An 18,647-nucleotide genomic window follows, 5' to 3' on the forward strand; every position below is an offset into this window, starting at 1 on the left:
GGTCCAATATTGATAGTGCATCTTAATCTATGGACAAAAACCTATCGTTTGAAGATAATACACACCTGATCGAAACAGTTTTTGTATTGATTCCAAGCGATTTTAGAAAATTTGTTCAAAAAAGTGACTTTTTTCAGTAAATCGACTAGGGGGTGCGAGAAAGTATTTTATTATTTTTTCTTGTCTAAGAAAACATTGTTCCTAACATCATAATCTATCATTTAAGAAGTGAGCACCTGAAATTCCTCGACATGACCTCAAAATGGGACAGGCTAATGGAGAAGCATAAATAACAGCAACACTTATGAACACACACGTTCCGCTTTTTCCGGGGTGAAAATCGCGAGGACTTTTCCGGGGACAAGAATTTGACCACAGTGCGGTGTGCGGTGGCCACTTGGCGAGGGCAATGGAAGCAGCCGGGTCACTGCCTGATGTCAATAGGCCTTCTCACGGGTGTGTGGCCAGCGCCGATAGTGTGATGATTCTTTGCCGTCCGCAACGCTCCGTGCCTAAACCTGTGAGGACGGTACTCGGAGAGAGGTACGTCCATCATGCCCCAGCTGACGTGCCCTGGGAATGAATAGATAGGATTTCACGACACGGTCAGGGTACAAGTGAATGTCATTAATATTGCTTGTCCTTAAGCTTGAGTCTGCAGCTGACGAAAACATGTCAAGTGTGTCAGAACTTGAATTCGGATAAATTTAAGCTATATCGAAAAGCTGTGGTAAAAAAAGTTCGCCAATCCATTGAAAAAAAAAAATAAACCACAGCTCGAGCATTCCACCAGAAAAAAAATGTTCTTGTTTACATTTGATATAAATTTTCTCCAAGCTCGAATCGAATTCAGCCAACCCCGCTGTATTAATGATCCTTATCATCGTCATCTGCCAGTTTTTCTCGATTCTTTTTTTTTCTTCAAGCCGAACCCTTCTGACGTGAGGAATAACGGATGGAAAATCCAATCCATGGGTCGTCGAGTTTTTCTGCAGAGATGTTGGCTAATGTAAATAAACCGGAACAAGAAAATGACACCCTTTTTCGGCACCAATGCTCGGGAGAATCGAATTCCAGGACAGCTGATGAAAATCTATTGATTGGGCGAATTTTTCCATTGGTTTTTTTTTTCGGCAGAAGGGACTTTCTTTTGATCGTCTGAGGGATTGAGGTTGGTTTTTTGCTTATCTTTTTATTGCATACAAAAGTGGGACAGCTCTAGGGGATTAACCTTGTGGATTGGTCCTTTTTCTGAGCAATTTAACTATCGGTATTGTGGGTAGAACTAATTTATCAGACCCTTATAGATAAAAGTCTCGATTATTTTAACTAAAATTCTTTAAAATAAAATACAACTGTTACAACTCCTAAGACTGCCCATTTCCACACTCGGTGATTGCATTGCTCAAATATGTTACCTGAGCACCAACTTGGGCAGAAGTGGAGTTTAAACAAAAGTCGTATCGCGAAGCACTATAGGTCACCTCTTTCCTAAACACCGTTTGATAGGTAGTCATTTGATCTACATATACTCGACGTGCTGTTAGATAATCTCTCGCACGTTGTATGCATTCAACCGCTTGAAATAGGGCCATTTGTGTCGTATCCTTGGTTAGTATTGAAACACACTTTTCTACAGATGTAAATTCATGTTTCAGGTCTATAAGTGCCAATCGAAATGCACAGTTTAAATTCGTAGCTACTTCTTTCAAATCAAACACTGTATCCCAAACACATGTAGTAGATTGGCTATAAACCGTTTGAGAAATTTTGTCAAATTCACGCTGATACTTGGTTAGGCATGATTCTTGAATATATCCCTGAGATATACCACGAGTAAGGTTTTTTGATAAACTAACAACCAACTCTTCACTTTCGTTCATTAATACATGCGTATAATTTTCTCTTACCACAATTCTTTCTGCTTGCTCAATGAACTTGTTGACATTTTTAGTAACGGACTCTGAAATGCTCTGGACGATCGATATAGTCTCTTGAACGCATCCACAGTTTACTTTTTCATAAAACTGTTGCAGTTGTGTCACAACGGTCTCGCCCTGCGTTGTAATTTTGCTCTCAACATCGCGAAAATTTGCTTGCACGTTGGCTATCACATTGGTTTCAATATAAGGTCGAACGCGAAGCAGATTGCTTCTGAGAGATTCACGTTCTTTATTGAAAGCTCTCCGTATCCCTGTAGTTGAGAGATCCGGTGACACCTCGAGTGACACAACACTTTTCATTACAGATTCAAGTTTAGGAACAGATTCTTCAAGAACAACACCGTAGTTTTTCACTATTTCGTTCATCTTCAACATTGCTATGTTATTCGAAGCTCTGTTTGTAGACATATCATCCATTAAATAGTTATTTTCTATCGCGATTTCATCTAGAGTCGCCATAAATTTACTGTGGGTGTTTCTTACAATTTTATAATTTCTATTGCCCAGTATTTCTCTCACCTGCTGCAGCTTTATCATGTGTTCATTCCTTTCAACTTTAGTCTGCTGAATCGTTGCTGCAACATTCCTGGACAAAACCTGAATATTTCCAGATGAAGATTTCGGCAGATTTTTCAATGCAGTATAAATGATCGATCCTGAATCGACCATTCCTCGTATAGGCGCATGGACACCTGCCGCAATGTGGTTGTACTCTGAAGCTTTTTCCAACTCCCGTGCTGATGTTCGTAAAATTTCCAAATTTTGCAAAATATAATCAGAATTGGCAACAAGGTTACATTTACAGTTCGAAACTCGCCCGGGTACACTCAATATTTTAGCATGTTGTGTAATGCCTCGTTTTGGACTAGATTTAACGAGTGACATTAATATTGCAAGTAGAACGACTATAGTTTTCATTGTGATTTCAAACACGACAACCGATACTTTAAAGTCTCCAACTGATAATGATAGTGCATGCAGAACATTTGCACCTACAGCATGACGATTATAACAAGATGATGTCTTCAGTTGAACAAACAGTAAAAATAAATATAGACGATTGCGAAATTAAGACAACAGTAGGAATTATTCAGAACTGATTCAATTATTATTTATTCATTTCATCCATGTTATAAATCAACAATGTTTTATGTTGCATTTTATTTACCAAATCCAATTGTTAGTTTTCCGTACCATTTGCGCATCGGTGTTACTGTTGGTACAATATTCAAGCATTCGTTGATTAGTTCATACAAACGGAATGATTGTGCGTACGACTGATGCAGTGTGGTGGTGAGACAGAAATTGTAACGCTCGGCACTGTAGGATACTTCCTTCTGGAACATCCGCTGATAGTCCACAAGTTGTTGCAGTGGTACCTGACGATTGGCCAAATATGATCGGGCCGACTCCAAACATGCAACTGCTTGATTTTTAGTGATATCTGGGCTGTTTCTCGATACCATATTGGTGCAACGTTCCACGATGGTAAATTCATTGTTCAATTCAATAACCATCAATCTCAGCACATAGTTCAAATTACTAGCAACTTGTGATAGATCGGAAGCCGTATCCCAGACGCAAGTGTACAATTGACTATACACATTCCGAGGGATTTTATCAAACTCGTAGTTGTATCGAGCAAAACATGTATCTGCATTTTTAACACGCTGTGTCATTGCCAATGATATCTGATGGGTGCTGGCAACCAACATTTCTTCAGTTCTGTTCAATACTTCATACGGTCCGGCAGCAGCAACTTCCAGTTTGTTGACTTCATTTACAAGGATATCTATGTTGTTTGCAACGTTATCGGCGATTCCTTGAACCACAGGAACTGTTCTGTTGGTCGTCAAATTCATTATTTCACTTGCATTCAATGCGTTCAACTTCCAAACTCCAACCAATACGTTGCTATATCTGTCCGTTGTTTGGGTCCGTACTCCTTGCAAACTTCGCCGGAAATTGCTCAAAACGTTACTTTCTATATACGAAGGCACTCGTGAGAAGCTGGCATTAAAGAGCTGGCGTTGCTGGCTGACAACAGAGCTAATACGGATTAGGAAGCTGTCCACTGTACGAACACGATTGACGACAGAACGAATTTCTGGAACCGCTGCATCTCCAATCACGATGTACTGTCTCAAAACTGCATTCAGATCTCTTATATCGTTGACAGGCACCAATGCATTTACCGCAGCCGGAGATTTTTTAGAAAGGCTTTGAATTTCCACAGCCGCTCGCTGAATGTTATCCAGTATAAGAGATACATTACTCAAGTGGATGGTCAAGTTGTTCAGCACATCCATGAAATAGTTGGTGGTGTTATCACCCAAAACCAAACGAGTTTGATTTACCAGAACTATATGGTCTTCATTGAGATCAACCGCTGTCTTGATGTTTGCACGCACTGCATTGAAAGCCTTTTCCGGATCACCGGAGGAAATTTTGGCCACGTTTGACAGTGACTGGAATATGGGACTTCCGACTTCGACCAGGCTGTCCATCACCAGACGGAAATTTTCAGAAGCATTACTAAGCTCCGGCAGCTCGAGGTAGTACAAGTTTTCGACGATTGTATGAAACTGGTTCAAGATGCCAAGGATTCGGTCATTATTTGCGACGATGTTTCCGTTTGTACCGGAGCTTCCCGTTGATGCGCCGGCTATTGTAGCAGGAACAGTGAGGTCCGACCAGACAGGAGATGCCAACAGGATCAAGACTATTAACTTGAACATTTTGTACAGTTCAACTGGTATATTCAAACAATGAAAGCTGGATGATAATTGTTGGACAATTTCGACGGCTTTTATAGTAGCCTAAACGTATTTCAAATTCATAAATTCAATTATTCAAAAACCCATCTGGCACCTGACGTCTGCCTTAATAGTGTACAGAATCTCATTATTTCATTCATTAATTGAACTTTCATAATCACCAGCCGATGTGACAGTTTGTTGCGCATTTTAATAGAACTTCAAAGATGGAAAACATTTTAACATTTTTCATCAACGAGGAAAACATTTCACGCTTACAAATGGAGGGCTAAATTTTTTGATTGATTAATAGGATAAAGTGTTTCCGTCCCTTCGCCAACCCTCGGACAACTTTCATATCTATCAAGGAGCACATTTTGCGAAAAATTTGTTACCCGAGCGCACTTTTTGCGCTTTCTTTGGCGCACATTTTTTTCCCGGGACAATTTTTTCCCCGTCGCGACGACAGCCCACCGTACGCTTGTCGTCGTTGTCGTCGTCGTTTCGTCAGCACTTTTGGCTGGGAAATTTATTTTCCCAGCTCTCGCCAACTACTGCTCAAACGTCGTTCGTCGTCGGCACTAATCCGGCTCGGAAGTGAGGGTGAACCGGCTTGGGGAAAATCCCCTCCATTTGATAGCATGTCGCCTGGGAAGAGGATGCAAATTGTGGCTGACATTTTTCAAAAGAAGGTTTCGGCAATAGGTTTGCGACTTTTATAAGAAGACGCCCGAGAATGACAAGAAACTTTTTAATCCGCCTTCATAAATAATGCTTACTTACGAGTTTAGGTGTTATATCGCAGCTTTCGGATTGTTGTTACCTTCTTAGTTTGTAAACCCATCTTTTCTACTTGTTAGTTATGCTATTAGTTTTTATTCATCAAGCTCCATTTTTTTTCAAAATTTTGGTTGAGTAAAAGGCGGAATTCATTTCTTTGATGTTCATATATTTCTTTCTTTTTACATAAGAAAGTTGTGTTTGCCAGAGAAAAACTCATTATCGCTGGTCAAACGTCAACAATTATCAGAGACACTTGTACATTTGCAAGTAAGTAACTCATTTTGCCGAACGTGTCTATGAACAATTGTTTACTGTCTGGAAAATGCAGTTTCATATATTGCATCGCCAAGTATACTTTCAATATGCAAAATCGAACTTGAAAGTGAAAACTATTCTTTATAGGTATTTCAGTCTAAGTAAAAAATGCGGTCTAAAAAGTTATATATAAAAATATTATTAGTGTGTCTAACAACAGCGATCAATTATAAAGTTATTTGAAGAGATTCCTTCTTTTAAGCAGAGTTTCTCACACAAAATTAATAAGACCCATTTTGTTGTTGAAAGTTATCTGCAAATATTATTAACAACATTTTCTTATTAAGTAACCGTCAACAATGTGTAACAGATTTGCCCCAGTCCCATGTACCACAGAAAGACAATTAAGTGAAAGCTTTAAAATGGGTTTCCATTTGGCATTTCCCCTTCCTTCCAGCTGGGACCATGTCTTCCCAGAACATCGGCATGGTCAGCATCTCCAGCTGCCAGAACCGGGGCCTGAACATGAACATTCAACTCCCAGTGTTCGGTGGTGCAAAGGAAGCAAAAAAGAAAACTTTCACCAACTGTCCGTTCGTCGTCGACTCGGAAGTAATTGCTGGTCCAGCTCCGTTGTTGGTTCGGGGTGCGGATTCCAATTTCGCCGTTTCTCGTTTTCATTAAATTTTAAGTGCCCCAGCGGCAGTTCTCCAGTGGGCAATTTTGTGCCACGTTCCTATCAAGATTCGACTTTCTCGAGCAGCATTCGTACAGTTCGATTCAAACGTTGCAAACAATATGACACCGATCGAGTATCCTTTCGTAGGAAGTTAAAAAAATAATATATAACGTATTCGGTAAAGTCGCCACATTTGTCATCCCAAATTGAACAATAAATGCTTTTCGGTTTGTATAACAATCCAGCTCACGTATCCAAATTAAAACGGTACAATTTCAGTGATGCCACACGATTAACCCATTAAACCCCCATTCACATAACCTTTCGTGCCCAGTTTTGAGCCCTGTGGGATGAGATGGTTGAATCAACCAACAACAATATTGTGACTCAAACAATCGGAATCACAGCCAATCACCATTAAGCCGAAAATAGCTTAATCCACTCCCGTGAGTTATCGGTATGGGTGGTAAACTTTAACACCTCCGGCATCCGAACCTTTTGGCAGACCATTACAGTGCAGGAAAAAAGTGATAATTTTAATCGGTTTATCGCCATTATTTCACAAACCCATAATCATTACCATAAAGCACATTAAACGAAGCGTCACCGATGAAAAACGTTAATAACCAATGTAATCTCTCTCTTTTTCTGAATCTTTTTTTTTGCAGTTGTTTCTGAAACGTGATAACAAACATCTGTCAGCGGCGAATGACACGTTTTGAAAGGACTACATTCTATGTCGCGCCAAACACCAGTCTGGGGCTACAACTGTTCGAAATGTTGTAAGCATTATTTATTGATAGGCTTTTAGAGCTGGTGGTATTGACCATCCCCGGAGCGGCCGTTCGAAGGTGCGGTGTCACACACTTTGGCAACAACACCGGATATCAATAGAGGGTAAGTGAATTTTCACTAAATCTATAATTAATTATAATTAATGTTTTCATAAATTTATAATGACCCCAAAGGATGACGGTGGCCCGATGACATGGCCCGCGAGGGTTCATAAATGGAACACGGTTCTCTGGTGTGACCGCTCGTTTCCGGCCACACTTTTGGTGCAGCAGGGTGTGGCCTGGCGTGGGTGCGTATAATGGCTAAAAGGGGTCCATAAATCGATTTAACTGTACAAGCCATCCCCACTCGCTACGTCTCCAATCTCCACCCCAGCAAAGCTCGCTTGGCACACACATATTTTACAATTCATTCACTATTTTGTGGCTTTTGATTAATTTTTATTTTTATAATAAATTTCACTTTAGCCCTCCGGTCGACAGGACAGGAAGCCAGCGTAAAAACCCCGCGCACATAAAAATAACAACGACAACCTGTTTCACTGTCCACTCGACTCGAGTACTGGCAAAAAAAACGAAATCTATGGTTCACCGTGTGAAAATCGAAGCCACAAAATCGGTGAATCCGCTCATTCGTTCAAGCCTCACTCTCACACAATATCAGTGCTGATAGCGCGGATTGGGGGTTGGTCGGTTGGTTGATAGAAAACACCAGCACTGGGTCATAAATATTAAACAAAATTGAACAGCTTCCGCACGATCGGAAGGATTTTTGCTTTTCTTTTTTTTTTGTTTTTGCTGTTATTTTTATTCCCAGTTGCCGCACTCCCCTACAGTTCCGTCATAAATCTGATTCTGTTCCACCCACCAACCCACAACGTCAACTGAAAAATGTCACCATTCGGCAAAAAAATGATTTATTAATTGTTTTGGCGGGCAATCGAGTGCGGTGAAAATTGGTTAAAAAGGCATTGCTATTTCATTGTTGTTTAAACGTGAGTTAGACCTCATTTGTTTTAAAAGAAATGTGTCATCATTTTAATATTAAATATCTCTATCTAATCTAACCCTAGCGCAGCCATCCTTTCGGAAGCATCCTGGAGAATGTCGGGATGATTTCTTCCAAATCCTTCTTTTCTAAACGACCAGGCCAACTGTGTGAAGTTAACCGCAAAGATGATTCGTTGATTTGAATTGCGTTTGAGCATGAACGTTCAAACAACAATACAGTTCTGAATCTACAGAGGAGGAAGAAACGTGGAGATTCCCCGCTCACGTTTCTGCTAGTTATAGCAATGTATCGTTGGAAGCACCATGCTAAGATGTTTTGATGCCAGGGACCCTCTGAGATGGGACATTGTATTTCCACAAATGCCCTGGACACTAATTGCTGTAGTTATTGCGCCACAATTCGCTCCATAATTTTAATATCTATTTTTTACACAATAGGCAATTTAACGATTTTATTTTCGATTCTTGCTTCAAATAAACATAATTGAAAAAACGGTACTGAAGTACAAGGAAAATGGTGACTAAAATTATATCAAAATTATAAAGGGCTGACATAGCATCATGCACATGCAAACGAAAATCTCCTTCATAAAATAAAACTCGTGATTGTCCTAGCATGCGCATTTAAGGCCAAATTGAGAAACACCTAAACTATAAAGCTCGCGAAATTGTTGGTAATCTCATACAAATCACCACCATTTTGAGCGATTTGATATTAATTGACTGTTTTTCATTGGTTTGGATATTGACATATTTGACTCACAAAGGTTTAAAAAATGTAAAGTATCGAATTTATGTAAAATGAGAATTTTACCCAAAACTAAAGCGACGTATTCATACTCTAATAGAAAAGTTTGTAGCATGCACGGGTCCTCCTAAATGGAGCAAGTTTTTAACTATGCAGCAAAAAAGGCACCACAAACCCGAACGATCGAGAGCACTCAGTCCGTGTGGCAAAGTGAAATAAATTACACAACCGCACTCGTTCGCGTTGCTGCCCCCCTTCGGGATAACCGGGAGTTGGTCTGATGGTCCTGATTCAAGGGCCTCGACTCGTGTTGTAAATTGTTTTAAATATTAATTTCTATTCCGGAGTGCGCGTGGGCACGAAATTTAATTTCATTTGCACAATGGTTTTCATTTGCTTTATTCTGATTAAGTGATTCAAATGGAAGTGCGTTGTTCACACGGTTTTGCGGTCAAATGGGTGGCGAATTTTAACAAGTGCACTCTAATGGGAGTTGGGAGAAATAAACGCTTGGGGAACTTTGGATGGGTTTTGGTAAAACAAGAGTTATTTTTAAAAAATATAATAGCTTTTTTATTATTTCAGTCTACATTATGATATCTATATCAAGCACTCTAACTCTTCTTAGCCCCAGAAGCTGTGCTTCTTGTGCTCCTTGATCTTGATGGTAACGGGGACAGCCTTTTCGATGTACACTGGCTTGTGGATGACTACAGGCACTTCCTTCTCAACATGAACTGCGTATGGTTTTGGCACTTCGACGTATTCCTTCTGGATAACGGGGACCTTCACCTCAACTGGGTACGGGACTGGTCGGTCAACGTGAACGGGAACCTTCTTTTCCACATAAACTGGAACCTTCTTCTCAATGGTCACATACTTGACTTCCGGCTCCTTGTGCTCAATGTGATGATGTTCAAAGTCGTACTCGGGGAATTTGAAGGATTCCTGATCGAAAGATCCATGGTCCGAGCCCAGATCCCACAGGCCACGTTTTTCCTTCTTGGAATCTTCGACTGCTGCGCTGGCTGTGATGGCCAGAGCCATAGAAAACACGATAAACGCCTGGAAAAGAGAATAATTCGGTTCAGTATGGTTCTAAAATCCGCTCGAGATCACCTACCTTCATATTAGAATTCGCGCTACTAGCAGAACTGCGCTTTGTGCACTGGAGTTGATTTGGTGGATGGACGATACTAAGCCGATGCGTTGAGCTCAAGTGAATGATGTCTTTCTCACCGGCGGTTCGTGGTTTTATACACGTCTTTCAGGCTCTCACTCTAAATCGAAAGATCTAAATGATTTTATTTCGGTAATGTTTCTGCCACGCTTCTTTGGACCGTTGTTCGTCGTCGCACATGTCGCCGTCCGTCGTCGGTCCCCGGTCGGCTTCGCGAAGTGCATGCGCCGAATCAAATTGCACACCACACGTCGTCGCCCGCGAGCAAAACAGTGCGTTTTTACGTAAAGTTGGTTAAATCGCTTAGTTGACTGATGGTTTGTACCGGGCACATTAGTCCTCGGTGGGCACCGGCCGCGTCCACCACCCTGGCACTGTTGGGCATCGAACCGATTGTCATGATCAGTTAAGAGCGCACAACTTGGCCAATCAGCGAAACCAGCCAAAGGTGCAACATTGTTGCTGACCTTGCAGCGTTGAAGCCGTTATTAGCAGTATCAACCTGTTTCAATAATCCTATAAACTTGACTGGATTTAAACCAAATTGCAATTTGGTACCGACCAAAATCAACATGGAAATTGGATTTTTGGGTTATGAAACAACAAAGTTTGTTATTATCTTTGTTGAGGCCAAATTCCCCAACTTCGATTCTGCAGGTGGACTGTATGGGACTGTTTTATTCGGCGTGTGATCAAAACACTTGGAAAATCTCTTTTCTACTTCAAAAACTTTATTCCGATCATATTTACACCAAAACTTGACCTTACTCGATCACGTCTCAAACAGGAGTGGAAATTTTCCCTTTCTCTCTCTCCTTCCTTTCTTTGCGCGCGCTTCGTTGCGCGCCAAATCGCACCGCAACGACCGTTGCTCAGCTGTCAAAAACAGGCTGCGTTTGATCGCAGCAACCAGTGCGGCCGAATCGCTCGATTTTCACTTTTGCGTCAAATATTTTTTCGGAGGCAGATGTCCATCGCCGACATTCTCCCCCGCGGCTGCAAACTCCGGCAACTCAGAAGAACCGAAGTCCTCCTGAAGCAGGTCGCTGTCTTCGGTTGGCAGAGTTGCCAACAGGCCTACGCGCACCAGCGCGCTCCTTCCTGGGTAGGTTGCGGTTCGCCGTCACAGCACCAGCGTAAGCCACGCCGTGCGGAAAGCTCACCGGACGTCCACCGACTCTTGGCAGGCCGTCGTCGTTGTCTCTCAGGGCACTTCTTTTGAGTTCAATCACTTTCTCTTCCTTACACCTCAACACTTGCTTCGAATTGAAGCAGCACCTTTTTACCGGTTCTTCATGCAGGAACGTCTTCTCTCCCAGCTGCTTCACTGCTGCTTCCTTGGAGCTGGTTCCGGACGGTTCCTTCTTCGCGATCTTGGTGGCAGTTGAGAACCGGTCTTTCACCGACTCTGCTTTCTGCACCAGACGTCGCGCTCCATGGAACGGGACACGTTCCGTTCTTTGCGTAGCGGCGTTCAGCACGTGGACGACTTGGCAACTCAACTGCGGAGACGAGTCGTACGAGCCGGTCACGATCCAGCCCAGATCGGTCTCTCGCAGTGTCACCGTGCCGTTTGCAAGCTTGAACTCTTCCGATCGCAACAAATCCCACACGTAATCTGATCCCATCACCAGATCGATCTCGTGCGGCTCGTTGAAGTGTGGATCTGCCAGCTGCAATCCCCGTGGGACGCGCCAGGCAGAGATGTCGATCTTCTCAGACGGGATCCGTCCCGTCGGTTTCTCGGTGACAAGGCACGAAATTTTGTCGCTGAAGTTAACGTACCTGGACGCAAAACTCAGGGTGACACCCTTTTTCACTTGCGTCTTTGCTGCGTTAGCTCCGATGACCGTAACGTTGCACTTCTCGAAGGGTAGGCCGAGTTTCCGCGCCATCGCCTCCGACAGAATGTGCGCTTGTGAGCCGGAATCCAGCAACGTGCGACACGGATGGAATCTACCGGATGCGTCCACAACGTTGATAACAGCAGTCTGCAGAAGTACTCTCCGGGACGACTTCTGTGCTCCGCTGCTGAAACAAGACGTTGTCTGTTGCTCGTCGTCGGCGTCAGAGACAACAGGACTTGTTCCACTTGTCCAAGCCTCACCACGGGGGGTCGGTACTTGTGGAAGAGCCTCGACCGGCACGGAGAGAGCTGGGGTTTCTCCGGGATTGATCCGTGGGGGCTGCTGAGTCCGCTCATAATGCAGCAAACTGTTGTGCTTCTGGCCGCACTTGCAGGTACGCTCTGATGGACAGCTTTCCACTCGATGACCCTTGCGCAGGCAGTTGAAGCACATCCGCTCATCACGGATCTTGGCCCATCTCTCCGCGACACTCATGCCACGGAACGAGCCACATCGAAAGTTGGCGTGCGATCCACCACACAGCTCACATTCCACGTCGTTGGAAGTCATGGCTGCCGAGGCGATCCTCGTCGTTGGTTTCGATGACGTCTCTGGAAGAACCAGTTCGCCAGCAGACGTTGCGGTAGCGGCAGACTCACACCGTTCCAGTATGTCGCACCGCTTCTTCAGGAAGTCCATGGTCTCCTGATACTTAGGGAGCTGCTTTCGCTGAATGGAAGCCTCCCACAACTCTCGCGTTTCTCCGTCCAGGGCAGAGGACAGAATGTGGATCACGATCAGCTCCGAGACACCAAGCAGTTCCTGCTTGTGGAACCGCAAGTTCTCCACGTGTCTGGCGCACTCCTCAATCAGGTTCCGCAGTTCTTTCGACGACTTCTTCGTCATCTGCTTCAGCTGCAGAATTCCGCTGATATGGAGGTCAATGATCAGCCGTTGATTTTCGTAGCGCTCCTCAAGAGTCTCCCACGCAAGCTGGTAGTTGTTGTCCTTTATCGTTTGGGCATCGATGCTCCCTGAAGCCGCATCAACGAGCGACTTCTCCAGGTGGTACAGCTTTATGGCGTCCGAGTCTAACGATTTCTGCATCAGATCGGTGAAAATCGCTTTAAACTTGGGCCAGTTCTCGTACTGCCCGTCAAACGTCGGCAGGGGTACACTCAGTGGCTGCTGTTGAACGATGATCTGCTGGCCGGCTTGTCCAGCGCGGACAACCGCCTGGTTGCGTTCCAGTGGTGCCGTGAGCTCCCTGAGCTTCACCAACACCTCGTCGTACAGATGCTCGTACTCCAAATACCGAGCATCATTCTCGCTCGCCTGTTCCTCCGTTAGTTTGGAATCCAAAATCTTATTGTTCAGGTCGTCGTACTCACCGTAGTACTTCTCGATGTTAGCCTTGTAGACCTCGAACTGCGCTGCCGATATCACTGGCTGGGCTAGGGCAGTCTTGATCCGGGTTAGCTTGCCCTTAACGTGCCCTCGCCGGTTCAGCAACGCTTTCACCTCTTCGTCCGCCATTTTCCGCTTTTTCTCCGCGTACCGTTGCTTCGGAGTGAGCAGAAGTTGTTCGACCACGGGCTTGCGATCTTCTGGTTCGGATTCCGAATCGGTTTTCAGCTCGACGTTTTCTCCCGGGACCACGAACCCAAAAAAACTACGCCACATCCGCCGATTTCACTTCGCTTTTTCCTCTTCGTGTGCCAAGATGGCGACGCACGCTTCTTGTTGTCGCACACACACACACGCACTTTTCTCTGCTGCTCGAATGGCCAATGGGACCACCTTCTGCGCGCACTTCTTCTGCCGTGGCCAATGGGACCACTTTTCACTACCGGTGGCCAATGGGACCACTCCGGTTCACTTTTCACTGCCGGTGGCCAATGGGACCACTCACGGCTCACTTTCTGCTTCCGGCGGCCAATGGGACCACATCCGGAGCACTCCGCGTCGCTGGTTCTCCCACACGCGCGTCACTTCACGCTGTTCAAGGCCACGTGAAACGCCCTCCGGGAATGACGTCTTCCGGAACAGTTCACGGTCTTCTTTTCTATCCGTGCACTTCACTCCACGAGACACTCGCGACGTTCCAAACTTCCGCCGGTCTATTCGGGTCGAAAGGACCAAATGTTGAGGCCAAATTCCCCAACTTCGATTCTGCAGGTGGACTGTATGGGACTGTTTTATTCGGCGTGTGATCAAAACACTTGGAAAATCTCTTTTCTACTTCAAAAACTTTATTCCGATCATATTTACACCAAAACTTGACCTTACTCGATCACGTCTCAAACAGGAGTGGAAATTTTCCCTTTCTCTCTCTCCTTCCTTTCTTTGCGCGCGCTTCGTTGCGCGCCAAATCGCACCGCAACGACCGTTGCTCAGCTGTCAAAAACAGGCTGCGTTTGATCGCAGCAACCAGTGCGGCCGAATCGCTCGATTTTCACTTTTGCGTCAAATATTTTTTCGGAGGCAGATGTCCATCGCCGACAATCTTAATATCTTTTAATAAAAAGATCGTACCCGTACTTTTCTGCAGACAGAATTTTCTCTCTCTTGTTTGCCAGCTTCTTATGAAAATTTGGTCGCTCTCTTATGGAACTTCTCAAAGAGAAGTTACTTTTGCAGATGTTGCAAGTACGCGAACAGACCTAATAAGGAAAAATAAATTGTAAAAAAGTGCACTTCAACCATGCAATACAGGTAGAGTTGGTGATTCACGAATATGCCGATTGATGCAACTATCGATCATTTTCACCTTCGATAACATTTTGCTCGCAGGCAAGTGAGATTAATTTTTGGTCCATAGATGAAACTTTGGTAGAAGAAACAATAATTGGAAACATGATGTATTTAGATGTATACAACTTTATATGTTTGGAATTTGCTGTTTCAAACAATTAATTTTGGATTTCTTTATTTTTATTCGAAATGTATCGATATCATATGTCTTTACCCTAAGTTCCGTTCCACCGCAACCAGCGGCCAATTTGTTTTTCTTCATTGCTCCGGCAGAAGTCTCAGCGGTTAGTCGTGTTTTTTCGCGGTGTGTTTGGCGCGTTTTTCACGGCGATTCCGAGGCGTGTGCGAGCGGATAAGCCCGTTCCGGTGGTCTGAGAGGCCACAATCTGGTCGTCGTGGACACGGCGGCGGTGCAGCAGCGGAAGAGGAACGAGTTCCTGCATCCGAGCAGCAGCAGCAGGAGGAGTGAGCAGCAGCGGCCGCGGAGGCAGCTGAGGCGAGAGACGGTCGTTGGTCGGTGGAATCGGCCCAGGAGAGTCGACTGCGGTCGGCGGACCAGTTTTCGGCCAGGCCAGGTCGGAGACAACCCCGTTGTTTACGTGGCTGGCAGCAGGCAGCACAACAACAACAACAAGCGCGCGAAAACGAGCTTCCCGCGCATCCCGCTGCGGGCGGCAGCCAGTGCGGCCAATTCGGCGGTGAGTGCGAAAGGCGAGTTTTTTGTTAGCGTTTAGTTTTTTTTTTTTTTTTCTCACAGTTTTTTTTTTCGGTTAGTTTTTTTTTTTCTTTCTCCTTTTTTATTTTTGCGATTAGTTTCATCACTTTCATTTTCGTTTAGTTTATCGCGTTTCTTCGCAAACATGGATCCGACCGAGTCGGACCATGAGGAATTCGACTCCGATTCAACCCTTGAGGGTGACGAGGACGTGGAAATGGAGGACTCTGTTTTGGGAGTTCCTTCAAACACCACCAACAGGGACCTCTTCCTGAAGGATAAGGATCCTGGCGGTAAAGGGGGATCCTCGGACGGGTCTAAGAGGACGAAGCGAAAGCGTTCTAAATCAGATCCGAATCCGGTTCCCCCTCAACCACCGATTCCTCCCTTGACTCCAGACCCGATTCCTCCCAATCCAGATCCAATTCCTCCCAATCCAGATCCAATTCCTCCTAAAACACCGGTGCCGAATCCGGATCCAAATCCCCCCCCGCCCCTGAATCCTCATTCCCAAAAACCGATTCCTCGTCCTCGTCAGTATCAAGAGGGATCGCAAACGGAATGGGTGGTCTTCTTCCGGCCCAAACAGAAGCCGTTAAACTTTGTACAGATCACCAAGGATTTGCAGAAGCACTATCCTGGGGTGGTCGAATGTACCAAGCTGAACAAGAGCAAGCTCCGCGTGATCGTGAACTCCGCGGTGCAAGCTAATCAGATCGTAACTGATCTGCGGTTCAGCATTGAGTACCGTGTTTGGATTCCGGCCCACAAAGTCGAGATCGACGGCGTGGTGACCGATGACAGTCTGTCGCTTGTCGACCTCTCAAGGGCGGTGGGACGCTTCAAGAACCCTAAACTTCCAGCTGTGGAGGTACTCGAGTGCCGGCAACTGGGCAACGTCACCACCGAGGGTGGCCAGAAGAAGTTCATTCCTTCTGCCTCGTTCCGGGTGACTTTTGCAGGGTCAGCTCTGCCGGACTACATTGAGCTGTACAAGCTTCGGCTTCCAGTTCGATTGTACGTTCCGCGAGTGATGTGCTGCGAAAACTGCCAGCAGTTGGGACACACCAAAACCTACTGCAGCAACAAGAGCAAGTGCTCAAAGTGCGCCGGCCCCCACAAGGACGTGGATTGCCAAAAGCAGGCTGAAAAATGCCTGCTTTGTGGCGGGGAACCGCACAAAACTCGACAGTGCCCAAAGTACAAGGAGCGCGAGGACAAGATGAAGCGATCCTTGAGGGAACGCTCCAAGAAGTCCTTCGCGGAAATCCTTAGTCAGGTGACCCACCCCAATCGCTTCGCTCCTTTGGCGGACGAAGATTCGGGGGACGAAGATTCCGATGTGGAGGTCCTCTTCCAGAGAGACGAGGAAAGTGACTCTTCCGGGCCAAACCCGAAGCGCAACAAGGCTTCCAAGTCCAAAAAAGCCGCTGGCGGCAAGGGTAAGGAAAGTGACTCGTTGAACTTCGAGGAGGATTTTCCTTTCGGTCCGTCGGGTAAGCCCGCTCCGAAGCCGGCACCGAAGCCCGTTCCCAAGCCGCTGAAGCCCGTTCCCAAGCTGCCAAAGATCCCCCTGAAACCGGTTCCTCAACCGAATCCGATCACCGATGCCTTCAAAGGAGTCCTTCCTTTTTCCACAATCGTGGAATGGCTGTGCTCTTTTGTGAGTGAACCGACGCGTTTAATCATAAAGCGGTTTGAGCCTCTCGCTAGACACATCGGGAAACAGCTTGCTAGCACGATGCCCCTCTTGTCGTTCATTTCCTTTGATGGGTAATACACCAAAAACGAAAAACGGCATCTCCTTTCTACAATGGAATTGTAGAAGTTTAACCCCCAAGTTAAACGATTTTCAACAATTCGCATTCGAACGGGGCTGTGATGTGTTTGCGCTGAGCGAAACGTTTCTTATCGGAGATGAGACGCCAGCTTTCCGGGGGTACAACATCATCACAGAGAGCAGGGCAGGACCAAATAGAGGTGGAGGCGTACTGATTGGGATCAGGAAATGCCACACTTTTAGAAAGGTCACGCTCCCGAAGCTAGGAGGAATCGAAGCAGTCGCAGTACAGGCCAGGATCAGAGGACTGGACATTTGCATTGTGTCCGTCTACGTTCCTCCACAGGTGTCGTTAACTCGACAAAAGTTGTGGGGTATGCTTGAGCTGTTGCAGGCACCGCGACTGGTTCTGGGTGACTTTAATCTTCACAGCACCGAGTGGGGAAGTCACAAGACAGACCCTCAAGCATACCTGATTCATGAACTGTGCGACGACTTCCAGATGACCCTCCTAAACAGGGACAAGCAAGTTACGCGCATTGCAACACCACCAACGCCAACCACGTCCGGTACGAAGGCGAGTGCCATCGACTTGTCGCTCTGTTCCAACAGTCTGGCAGTTCTCTGTGACTGGAACGTGCTCCAAGATCCTCGTGGCAGTGATCATTTGCCGATCGCTATTCTGGTTAGCCATGGCCCACAGCAATCGACAACGGTGGAGATGCCTTACGATCTGACGCGAAATATCGACTGGAAACAGTACGCGGAGGCAGTCTCCATTGGAGTTGAGTTGCGAGCAGGGTTGGCACCGCTTGAAGAATATGCGTATCTGGCTAATTTGATCTATGACAGTGCGTTACAAGCTCAGACGAAACCCGTCCCGGGACCATACATCCGAACGCGCCCTCCACTTCCCTGGTGGGACAAGGAGTGTACGGATCTCTCGGCGGCCAGGTCAGAAGCTTATGTGGACTTCTGCAAGTGTGGAATCCGAGCGAACTTCCAAAAGTACAGAGCTCTTGATCGCAGGTACAGTAATACTCTGAAGCGAAAGAAGCGAATGTACTGGCGGGAGTTCGTTGAAGGACTACCAGCAGATACGTCCATGAGCACTCTGTGGCGCGTTGCGAGGGCCATGCGTAGAGGTTCCGTTCCGAACGAGAGTGTGGAAAAATCGGACAAGTGGATATTGGATTTCGCCAAGAAGGTGTGCCCGGACTCGGTGCCGACACAACCATCATTCGACGTTGTTGATGGGAGCGATTCTAATCCTCCCTTCTCGATGGTAGAGCTCTCCATAGCACTATTGACGGGCAACAACACTGCTCCTGGTCCGGACAAGATCAAGTTCAGCTTGCTGAAGAATCTTCCGGACGTCGCCAAGCAGCGTCTGTTGAAACTG

At 45.7% G+C, this 18,647-nt stretch overlaps 4 protein-coding genes across 4 annotated transcripts; all 4 read right to left on the minus strand.

The window, feature by feature from the left end:
* Positions 1–1,158: 1,158 nt before the first annotated feature.
* On the minus strand, positions 1,159–3,005 carry LOC120427619 (uncharacterized). The gene has a single exon (XM_039592499.2). The coding sequence runs from the start codon at positions 2,859–2,861 to the stop codon at positions 1,368–1,370; it is 1,494 nt and encodes a 497-aa protein (XP_039448433.1). The 5' UTR covers positions 2,862–3,005; the 3' UTR covers positions 1,159–1,367.
* A 24-nt stretch (positions 3,006–3,029) lies between these two features.
* On the minus strand, positions 3,030–4,735 carry LOC120427618 (uncharacterized). Its single transcript, XM_039592498.1, has one exon. The coding sequence runs from the start codon at positions 4,679–4,681 to the stop codon at positions 3,104–3,106; it is 1,578 nt and encodes a 525-aa protein (XP_039448432.1). The 5' UTR covers positions 4,682–4,735; the 3' UTR covers positions 3,030–3,103.
* Positions 4,736–9,515: 4,780 nt separating this feature from the next.
* Positions 9,516–10,251, minus strand: LOC120427627 (uncharacterized). The gene is made up of 2 exons (XM_039592511.2): positions 10,093–10,251; positions 9,516–10,034 (listed from the first exon to the last, which is right to left on the minus strand). The coding sequence occupies exons 1-2, from the start codon at positions 10,096–10,098 to the stop codon at positions 9,594–9,596; spliced, it is 447 nt and encodes a 148-aa protein (XP_039448445.1). The 5' UTR covers positions 10,099–10,251; the 3' UTR covers positions 9,516–9,593.
* A 911-nt stretch (positions 10,252–11,162) lies between these two features.
* LOC120427614 (uncharacterized) lies at positions 11,163–13,679 on the minus strand. The gene has a single exon (XM_039592495.1). It carries the CDS (start codon positions 13,677–13,679, stop codon positions 11,163–11,165), a length of 2,517 nt encoding a protein of 838 aa, XP_039448429.1.
* Positions 13,680–18,647: the final 4,968 nt, after the last annotated feature.

This window comes from Culex pipiens, chromosome 3, assembly GCF_016801865.2.
Source record: "Culex pipiens pallens isolate TS chromosome 3, TS_CPP_V2, whole genome shotgun sequence".
Lineage (NCBI taxonomy): Eukaryota > Metazoa > Arthropoda > Insecta > Diptera > Culicidae > Culex > Culex pipiens.

Bases quoted from the DNA above. Each gene is read 5' to 3' on its own strand.
- LOC120427619 (XM_039592499.2), bottom strand. From the start codon at position 2,861: ATGAAAACTATAGTCGTTCTACTTGCAATATTAATGTCACTCGTTAAA.
- LOC120427618 (XM_039592498.1), bottom strand. From the start codon at position 4,681: ATGTTCAAGTTAATAGTCTTGATCCTGTTGGCATCTCCTGTCTGGTCG.
- LOC120427614 (XM_039592495.1), bottom strand. From the start codon at position 13,679: ATGTGGCGTAGTTTTTTTGGGTTCGTGGTCCCGGGAGAAAACGTCGAG.